The sequence below is a fragment of the Ciona intestinalis genome, unplaced genomic scaffold (genome assembly GCF_000224145.3).
Source record: "Ciona intestinalis unplaced genomic scaffold, KH HT000086.1, whole genome shotgun sequence".
Lineage (NCBI taxonomy): Eukaryota > Metazoa > Chordata > Ascidiacea > Phlebobranchia > Cionidae > Ciona > Ciona intestinalis.
This window is the reverse complement of record NW_004190408.1, coordinates 11,572-22,532: the sequence shown is the minus strand read 5'-3', so window position 1 is coordinate 22,532 and position 10,961 is coordinate 11,572. Positions and strand designations below refer to the sequence as shown.

Genomic DNA, 10,961 nt, shown 5'->3' with positions numbered 1-10,961 from the left:
CGCGAGGTCCAAGAGTTGGAGGCCGAGCTTAAAGTTAGCGAGGATGATCTGGAGAAGACAGAGATTGAGAAGATTGAACTTGAGCGAAAGATGGGCTCTTGTGTGTAGGGCTGGGAGGGGTTGGGGGCATTGATGGGCGTTACACTAACAATTAGGCTGTGGATTGAACAACCTAACTTTTGTTGTGTTTTTGTTCAATGATAGAATGATGAGAACTCATTATTCCTCGCATGGCGGGCAACAACAGTCTTTATGACACGGGTGTTCTGTTTCATACACCCCCCTTGCTTGCTTACAAGTTACCATGGATGTAAATTTGTGGATGATTGTTTTATTGTATGGCTGACAATTTATTACCATGGTGCTTAACATGTAATATCCATGTTTATCAGTTGAATGAGATGGAAGAGAGAGAAGTTGGTGAAAAGAAGAAGGCAGATTCTGTGATGAAAAAAGAACTGCAGAAGTTGAGGGATTCTCTTGATGAGAAAACCCAACAAGTGTTTGCGGCAGAGGACACCATCTACAAGCAGAAAGAAGTGGTGAGTTGTGTCTGCATGGTGGCGCTCTGGAGCTGTGGTTAGCATGCCTACCTCTAACGTAGAGGACTTGACGCCATTGTGGGCGTATGTGTCTTTGGGCGAGACACTTAACAACAATTGCTCCAACCCAGTGGTCACTAATGGGTTGTCCAAATTATTAGCCATACATAAAACAATCACCCACAAAGCGGGAACGAGGTGTATGAAACAGAACACCAGTGTTATAACAATTGTCGTTGCGCTGTCAGATAAGGGTAAATAAATTACATAGATGTCGTAGCATTGTGAAGCTTTAGTTTATGTTGTGTGTTTGGGTCAGTTTGCGTGGGGGCGTAAGCTGACAAAGTATTCCAACTATTTCGTTGTAGAATAACAATAGGGATTATGATGTGGGGGGTTACAATGGGGAGTTTTGTTGGGTGGTTAAAACAACAATGACCACCAACATTAGGTTTGCCTTTTATAAAGCAATGTAATGAATGAATGTAGCTTGCTTTATCTTCACGTGACTGAAAAATGAAGTTTCTACTTTTTGAAAACCTTTAATTTTTATTAGTGTACAATAACTTCACTATGGCTTAGGGGTTAAATTTAAAGCACTGGATACCAAAAAAAAGTTGTAAGAAAATGAAAAACCAGCGAAAATTTGAGTTTAAAATGTAGTTTGCTACATAGAACTGTGGCAATAAAAGTAGAGAGGTTGATTCTGTTTTTATTGTTCACGCACAATGAGAGATTGTTCAAAAACACCACCATGCACCAGTGTTTAACTGTGCAGGTGTTGAAACATTTCTCACACAAATAATTTAATTAAATTTGTTCTTTTCTACTTTATCTCCAAAAATATTCGCTGCATGGCTGTTTGCTAAAGGTTTGTCGATAGGTTTTTAGATAAAAAAAAATATTTTTAATAAATAAAAATGTTGGCTTTTAAAAAATAAACCAAAATAATTCGTTTACATTAAACCTTCCTCCCCACTATTGTGAACTACGTCATGCGTTTCATGGTTTGTTTCATTTTTGTAGAAAAGATTTTTTTTTTTAAATCTGGCAAAAATATATGCTATGTTTATGCGAACGAGTTTCTTCAGTTTTTTATTTCAAGATAAATATTTCAAAAATATTTTATGTGAACCTGTTTGACGTTTACTGGTCTTGTTAAACATTCGAAGTTCATTGTTTCGACTTCCGAAAGTCGGTTGTTCGCCGTATCGTCTTCCAACAATGCTAACTTTGCACGCGGTTACTTACTCTATGACGTCATAAACCAATATGAGCCACAACGCCTTTAACGCGATTTCGCGACCACTGAGCAGAAAGTCGTACGTCACAGTTGTAATTGTTTGTAATTAAAGTTCCGTTTGTTCCCTCATAAACATCTAACAATCCATATTATTTGTTATTGCTGACAATTTGGACAAGCCGTTATTACTGGGTTGAAACAATTGATATTAAGTGTCTTGCCGAAGGATGCGTTAAAAAGATGCTCCCACAATGGTAGAAGCGTCGAAAGTCGAACTCATGACTTACCTAACCACAAAGGCACGACACCGGACATTCTGACGTCATAATAGATACGCTGGAATGTCGCTGCCCCTTTTCACGCATCAATGGTTCCAACCCACCCTATGTTTGCATAGTCATTATGACACAGAAGTATTTATGAACAAACAATCGCCATGTCACGTGGTTATGACCCAACAATTATATTTAATGAATGAAATAATGATTTAGGGTATTTTGTCGCGGTAACGAGTAATATACAACATTGTTAAAATACAAGTTTTGATAAAACAACAATAGTTATAACAACGTGTGGTAAAAATATTGTTGGACGATTCTCGTTGCAACAACAATACACAATGTGCTGCTGAATATAAAACAAACAAATATGTTTCGGCAACAACTAACATCATCAGTCTCGTATTAAAATGAAACCTTATGCAACCCGATGTTTTGGTCGTGTTTAATCCTCGTGTGAAGTTACCACTTGTTACATCATACAGGATCCTTGTATTAGCATTGTTACGTCATAGTACCCGACATTCCAGAACCTTCACTCATTCATAGAAATGTTAAAGTTTGTTTAACTTTAATAGAAATCTTACATTCGATTACTTTGAAATAAAGACTGGGCATTTTTGAGGTTATTATGACGTAACATTGCCTTTCATGACGCTGCTAATCCACCAACAAGCGCCATTGTTATTAGACCGGAAGTAACCCATTGTCTCAAGTTGAAGTATATGACGTAATAATAGCAATATACGTCACAATACACGACCCGATATTTCGCAACTTTGGTTTGTTCACCGTTTATCAAATTCTATTTTGGTTTGTCAATATTTTAACGGATTGTGACGTCATTGGCTTCCGGTTCGACGAGACGCGATTCAACTTCGGTTATCGTAGTGGCTGATTATGACGTCATTATGTTGATTAATTGTAAGAACATGAAACAATCAGGAATCGCGGTTGTCGCTCAAACATCTACGCAAAAAGTTTTATTTGCACTGCTTGTTTGTGGAGGGCAGGGGTGACAACGTTGTGTGCTTGTGTTGTGGCTTATAATGGGTAGGGGTAAGATGGTACGTGTCGGGGTAGTGGGGTAAGATGGTACATGTCGGGGGTAAATTTAATTATTAAACATTAAGGTGTAACCATTATATAAGTGAATATTAACCCAAGGGTTAGGGGTTTAAATCCGATCGTTAACCCCAACAATCGCCACCCAACGCGTTCCTTTATGACGTCATACACGATTGATTATAGAAACCACTCGACGCCGATGATGCGGTTCAAACGACCCGCCCAAAATTAAGTCGTCGCTTCCCGACCGCGCGTCTGTGGTTATGACATCACAATACTATTAATTAACGTCACAATGATAAATCTGTAGACTGCTGGTGGTTTGCTGGATATTCGATAACACTTGGTCCCGGTTTATACTATTTGACTGAGTGTAAAGGAAACATATGTTATTTTAGGCCAAATATCTTTGTTCTATATAAACTTATGTTATCAAGTCTAACGAACAGTTTCTATATGAATTATACATATGAATAGAAGCCGATGATTTCATTTTCGGCGAACTAGAAATAATCCATTTAAGAACCCTGATATGCTCATACACCATATATGGTGCTATCCATGTGTGCCCAATTATTTGCATTGTGGTAAATTACGTGGTTGGTTGTGAAGTAGAACTACTATTACAGTAACCCAACCCCCGCCTCCGCCCACTGAGTATATGGAACGCCATTTATTATCATACAACGTGGACTTAACTTTTGTTAAACTTTAACAAAAACCCTCAGCTCTACCCCGTTAAAGTATATGGTCTTTAATTTCGCCCTAACTAACGTGAAATGATTTGAACTTGTGTTTATACTTAGATAGTTGTACAACATGCAAGGACCTCCCAATCCCAAACGCTTGTTACAGTTGTATGGAACTATTCGTAGCATCATAACTTTAATTTCATCTCAACTTTAAATTTAACCGATTGTTTGTGTAGTATTTCAATTTACGTAACTTTCGTTCACTTTATATTTCAAACAAATTTGTACGTTAACGTTTACAGACCTCCCATTCACCGCTAACCAGGGTTCCGGTTACTCGCTTCTTATCTTTTACAACTAAGATTCTTTGATACGTCACAATAGCTTTAATTACTTCACTTCCTAAACCATTGTCGTCGATTCTTCTATCGCGGTTTTCAACAATGTATCGCCATTATTTCGTCACTTATGGACCAAAGCCCATAGTGACGTAACAATTCGAATTATTACGAAACTGCAAGGTTCGCGCGTTTAAGTTTACATAGACCACGTGATAAGTTCGCGAATTGGGTTGTTTCATTGTTTCGTTTAAATTAATTGTATTACGTCATAATCACTTTATAGTGAACATCGAGAATTGTTTCGTGAAAAAGCGATGGTTTATTACGTCACACATGTTGGAATGTTTCCCGATGTTCGGTGTTTGGTTTCCATTGTTACGTGTTTGTTCATACATAACCACCATTATGAATTATCTATACCACGATAATACTATAATGGTACGAAACAAGATACTTTGTGACGTCATAATTACCTTAAAAATATGCGGCCTGACATTAAAATCATCGAACCAGAACGACTAGTTTCAATTGACATTGTGACGTGTCAAATGCTTTATGACGTTTACAATTGTTCGAAACGAAATTTCCACCTTCGAAATTTACGACTTTATGACCCACGCGTGGATATTTATAGCTGGTATGAATATGGCTAAGTAACCCCACATGGCGGCAACGAAAGCCTTTATATAAGTTTATAACACAGGTGTTTGCACTGCGTGCTCGCTGTCATAGGCGTTAAACCACAGGTGTTCTGTTTCATACACCTCGTGCCCACTTACATGTTACCACGTTTGTAACTTTGTAGGTGATTGTTTTTTGAAACCTGTTATTTTCTGGTCTTGAGGCGAACGTACTAACCACTTAGTCACGGCCAGCGTAGTTATTTTAAACATCTATCGGCATCGGGATTCGAACCTGGTATTCGTGGTCATAAATAATCAATCATATCTTTTGTTTTCATATATATTTGTCGGTAAACAGCGATAAATGCAAAAGATAATAAATAGTAATGTTTTTATGAATGGGCAGTGGCGTAACAGTGGTGTATTATGATGTAATAATAAAGGAATAGTGCAAATATATTGAAGTAACTTGAAGAATTCAAGAACTACCAGATAAACGGGGACGCGTTGAAAAACTTAGTGTACTAGCAGGGCGAGAGTCTGTTATGTTTGATCTTCTGTCTATTTGGCCGAACGACCGTTGCAACTTTGGCCGCCCACCGCTTTCAATGTCGTTGTTAGACTTCATCGATTCGCTTCGTTTCGCTGCGTTCAGTTCCGTTGCCTCACTTTTCAACTCCGCACTTTTCCACAAAACTTTCTGCGGGGCAAGCTTTCTTCGCATGTATGTGACGTAGACAGTAGCGAATATGACGACACAAACAAGCGATGCTGACATCACAATGACAGTTATCGTCATCTTGGACAATTGTTCTTTCATATCTTTAGCCGATCCCACCCCCATTGGCCCCCCGATGGTGAAGTCTTCATCGGTGACCTCGCATCTCTCACCTAAATACCCACCCGGGCACTCACAAAGGGGCTCTGTGACGTCACCAATAAACACGCGACACGTCCCGCCATTCATGCAATGCCCAGGTTCAGGACACGTGGTGAAATGCGACTCCAGGTTCGGCCCCAATACAACCACAGCAGTGGTGCCTGTAGCACTTTGGCCGGCTGCGTTCTCAGCCACGCACTCGTATCTGCCGTTATGGACTTGACTTGCTGTGGTGATCACTACGATGCTGTCGTATAATGAGTTTTCCTGCACAAACAACCCAGCCTTTCTGTAGATCGGGGTATTGACCTCACTTCCGTCCTTGTACCACGTGACTGACGTCACTTCCGACACCGATTCAACGGCACATTGTAGAATCATCATCGAGTTTCTGTAGAAAATACCTCTGGCCGGCATATTAATTCGCATGCGGCAGACCCCGTCGACTTCTTCACACAAGCTTTCGTATATACGATGTCTATGTTTCTGCTTTCGTGACGCAACAGCCGGTTCAATGATGTCATACAGGGGAATTCCCCCACCCGAGACTGGCTCGAGCATCAAAATGTAAGCGTCGCCCATGCGTAACTCCTCGAAACACGTGTTTATCTTCTTGTCGTTTGATTGGCCGGTGAACTCATCCATGACGTGCAAACCTCCGTTATGTTTCGACCATGTTTGCTGAACAACGAACCTGAGCGAAGAAAAAGTTTTAAAATACTGAAAATGAAAAATGTTTTCAAAACTTTGCACCGAAATAAACGCAAACGTTGCTAAAACTTAACTACGGAAGTTATTAAAAGGCGTGGCCGTTACACCCAGCAAACAATATAACGATCAAACTTTTAATTAAAATAACTTGATGTCTAAGACCCATCAGTGTATAATGACTTAAATGCTAAACCCACCATAGTGAGCCTAAATGTTGGGGTTTAATATTTGTTATTTTCAAGATTAAACCCCAGCATGGGTAGCAACGTCGAACCCGCCACCCATGTTCTACTTTTGCAAAATCTTTCAATAATTAACTTCGTCCCGTGCCTTATATGACGTCACAAACCACCAATAATGTTCCGCCAGCGGTACCTCGATGGTTGATTATGTTTTTCGCGTCAACCGCGATGTAACAATGGAATTCGTTGTTCACTTTATTACGTCACTTCCGAAACAACTTTTTTAAATCGCGCTCTTATTATTACGTCATAATATAAAGGAATTCCTAAAACAATTGTTCGTTTGTTACGTCACAGATGTTGTTTGTTTTACATCCGTTTAAAACAATTAGTGACGTCATAATCTATTAGCGCTTTGCATTGTTGTAACATGTGCGTAACAATAACACCATTGTCACCCGATACCAACACAATGGGTTAAACACTTCAGTTCATTGTTACGAAACAATGGGTTATAATGGGACGACAATCAAACCACTTCACAACTTTTCGAATCTTTATAATTGTCGTCGTTAATTAGATTTTGTTTAATTAGAATGAAATAATCACCTGAAACCGTCGTCGAATCTACCGATATATTTCGCATCCACAACAACGTGTGTTTGTTGTAAGTTGGACATTCTTGATGTTTGTCGCTTCCTCGCTTCTCGTTGCCCGATACTACATTTGCCCGCCTCACAAACAACGAGTATCGAAACCAGAAAGAATAAAATAATTTTCTGCATTTTTTTCGTTTTTAAACTCTAACTTCGCCTTAACTTGTCGTCGCTTATGAGTTCCACAGCTACGCCTGCAGCTTAAATAGTCACGCCGCCTTTTTTGTTGAATTGCCAGATGACCGCAGATGAAGCTTGTGTAAACAGTAACGTAACCATGGTCGCTAGGTGGGGACAAAGAGACTGGGTAATATTTCGTAGCTCGCATTTTTAACGTTTTGGAAACTTTTATGGTGGTTACTATATGTTTGGTAAACTGGCCCTAATCTAGCACTCATATTGTTGAACGATTCTCTTGGCATCATAACAAAATACAACAAGTGTTACAAAGTATACAACAAATTAAATGGTGTACCAAAGATTTCAGTTTCGTTCTATTTATAAATTTCGGCAATAACTAGCATCACCACTCTCATAGAACTAAAATACTGACATTATATTTTCAATTTCGTTCTATTTATATTACGTATTAATTCAATTTGAACCCATTTCAATAAAGTTTCCATTCAGTCACTTATTCTATTTATAAATAGAAGGAAACTGAAAAAGTAATTCCAGTATTTTAAGTCTATTTGAATAGGAGACTGTAATACTGGTTAATAGTAAAATTATAAATAGCGAAACTGAAATCTTTGGCACACCATTAGTTGGATAGGGGTCTGATGATGATGGTTATTGGCGAAATATATCGTTGGTGTTGTTAGACTAGGTGGGATTTTGTTTGAATACTCCAAGTGTTACTGATAACACTTGGCTCAATTTTTAGTAAATCTAGGAATTAATTCTCATGTCATGCGTAGCACATGGAACCGCCCTGAATTTATATCTGTTTGTTCAGCGTCGGCGTTGATTGTTACGTTGCTAGTTGATTGTTACGTCACATAAAAATATTACATTGCTTAACATTCCATTCTATTGTGTGTGGTTTGTTACGTCATAGTAGGGAGAATCCGCTCGCGATATACCGGAAACGAATTGCCGGCAACATTTGCGTTGTTACAGACGACTGACATATTGTTTCTATTTATTCCGCGAAGTTTCACGAAAATTTCCGAAAGATTTGAACCGGAAATATTGTTTGACCTTCGGGGGTCAAGTGCCCACCTCTCCCTTCCCGGTTAAATTTAAACCTCGGCGCTTAACACCAGTGTTTCCGGATTCTATAAATACTTGGTCAACTTTCCCACGGTTTATTTTTCGGCATTACTGTGTTTTTATGAAGCGATGACGTCATATTCCCCATTATTACAACCCCGCTATTACAGCGACCCACTTAAATTGAAAGTTCGAAAATTTTCGTAAATCGTGTCTACCGCGGTCCGTTTATTACATCAACGTGACATTACAATTGCTGCAAAACCATTGTCTCCCCACAACGTGGTTTATTACGTCACAGTGGGTTTGGTGCACGTGATCCGTGGACGACGTCGCGTGCGTAGCTTCTGCTGTAGCGTCACAATAAAATGACATTTTTCGCTAAATCTCGATTTTTTTCATAACGTGACCTGACGTTTAAGAATAAGTCATTGTTTTCGCAATAATTTTTGGGAAAGTTTGTTTTTAAACAATTAAATGCAATTTAGAATTTCGATTCTTCGAAATCATTTCATAACAATGGTGACGCGAAGTTCAACTTTGTTACGTCACAATACACGTTGTCCACAAACTTAATTAGATTCTAATTCCATAGAAACGCGAAACTAGCCCCCTGCTAAACAACATTTCCACGAAAAACGTAAAGTCACGCCCCACCCCCATAAAAACAACGACCCCCAAACCCAACCAAACAGTTGAAACCTAGTCATCAATATAAATATCCCTAAGTCCTTAAAACAACATAACGCCCAGACCCCCAATGTCCCCAGATTAGAAAGTTACAACCAAAAAATTACCCCCCCCCCCCCCACCAGAATTGTAGTTTAGCGTTCATAACGTCACATCCTGTTATGACGTAAATTAAGTCGTTAAAAATTCCCGCCACGATCACGAAGCGTAGCGTAACGCGTCGTCCTACTTAATGCAATTATGACGTTAAAAATATCTTTGTTACAATGCATCTCTTCTCTATCTATCTGTTACGTCACAAACAGCATCGAAACACGAGAAACATGAATATTCATCGCGAATGTTTCTCCTTCACGATTATCTTATTCATGTTACGACACAATCGGTGTATTATTACGTCACAAGCAATATTGCACCCCACAATAAACGTCGAAACGTCGCTTTTTATCAAAATCGTGATTATGATGTCATAACATCGTTCTAACCGGATATATGACGTAAATAATTGAACAATCGCGATTTGTTTTAAGTCGATTGTTGAAATATTAATGTCGTATTGTGACGTCACAGACCCGATAATGTTAATTGCGGATTGCTGCATTGTTACATCAATGGTGATTATGACGTAACAGACAAAACCCCCTATTACCCCCGACAACATTCTCCTCAACGTGTTATGGATCGCGTTTAAGCGTCAACGCGTCCGGTTCGATATTTTTAGTTGACGTTCTCGTGCTGCGGAGAAACGACGTTTACGTTGTCGTCATATTTGTGACGTCATTTACGGTATATTCCACAACTATTTGGTTGGGCGTTCCATATATGGGTCGATGTCTCGGGTTCCAAATGTTCTAATCGCGACTTAATTTCCGAACAATGATGATTGTGACGTCATATTAGTCGCGACATTTGGCAGCAAAACTTTCAAATCAAACAATTGAACAATGGGTGACACGCGTCTTCTTTAATTTGTTTGTTACGTCATAAAACAAGCATTATTAGATCATAACATGCATTTTTGGAATTCCTGAAACAAATGTTGATGTTTCCATGGTTACTGTGGTCGCGACTAAGTATTATGACGTAATAATGGTAATAGTGATGGTTTAGTGGCAAACTTGGACGTTATTGTAACCGTATAAACCACATTGTTAAGTCATAGTAAACATGAGAATTACGTTAAGTTGCCGATGTGTGACTTAGTGTTAAGTATTGAGGTTAGGGGTTCGAGGGGTACTGCTACCACTGTGGGTGTATGTGTCGATGGACAATTGCTTCAACCCAGTGGTCACTAATGTAAATATCTTCATTTTATCTTCTTACTTCACTGACAGTTTTAGTTTTAAACCGAGTGAAAACGACGACAATTGTTACATAATATATGGCTGTAATGTGCGTTTTGAAACTGGGCATAAACGTTTAACATTACAATAAAAATACGTTTTCATAAAGAAGCAGAAAATCCGGGTTTTTGCACACAATAAAAAATATCGAGTTTTGGTACTTCCCCTATAACGTCATGCATTTACAGATCGAAGAAATGACGTCATTGCAGCGTAAAGCGGAACAATCGTCCATGCAACAAATGGAATCTTTTATGTCAGAAAGCGACAAACAGTTTGAGAACCTTAAGTCCCATCTACAGGAGAGGAACGAACAAGTTAAAGTCTGCGTTAAAGGAAAAGCAAGAACTAAAGGAACAGGTGGGGTGGGACGGGACAGTACGGGGTAAGACGGGACGTCGTGGGAGGTTAACAAACGTATTTATCTTTTCGAATACGATAGCGGATATCAGATGAATTAAAACAATAAAGGAAAGGGAATTAAGTAAAAGTTTCAA

The 10,961-nt window shown here is 38.9% G+C and overlaps 2 protein-coding genes across 4 annotated transcripts in view; one reads left to right on the top strand and one right to left on the bottom strand.

Annotated features, from left to right (window-relative positions):
* LOC100183689 (myosin-9-like) overlaps positions 1-10,809 on the top strand; it is a 16,858-nt gene extending 6,049 nt beyond the window's left edge. For all 3 annotated transcript variants that reach the window (XM_026838439.1, XM_018815532.2, XM_018815531.2), the window contains 3 exons: positions 1-90; positions 393-542; positions 10,653-10,809. In XM_026838439.1, coding sequence (XP_026694240.1) covers positions 1-90; positions 393-396 — 94 coding nt within the window. In that variant the 3' untranslated portion in view covers positions 397-542; positions 10,653-10,809. The remainder of the gene's footprint in view (positions 91-392; positions 543-10,652) is intronic.
* LOC100186047 lies at positions 5,114-9,195 on the bottom strand. The gene is made up of 2 exons (XM_002121495.3): positions 7,170-9,195; positions 5,114-6,361 (listed from the first exon to the last, which is right to left on the bottom strand). Exons 1-2 carry the CDS (start codon positions 7,343-7,345, stop codon positions 5,266-5,268), a joined length of 1,272 nt encoding a protein of 423 aa, XP_002121531.1. The 5' UTR covers positions 7,346-9,195; the 3' UTR covers positions 5,114-5,265.
* Positions 10,810-10,961: the final 152 nt, after the last annotated feature.

Coding starts and splice junctions, on each gene's coding strand:
- LOC100186047 (XM_002121495.3), bottom strand. CDS start 7,345: ATGCAGAAAATTATTTTATTCTTTCTGGTTTCGATACTCGTTGTTTGT. Junction 6,362..7,169: donor AGATTCGACGACGGTTTCAG/GTGATTATTTCA, acceptor TTCTTCGCTCAG/GTTCGTTGTTCAGCAAACAT.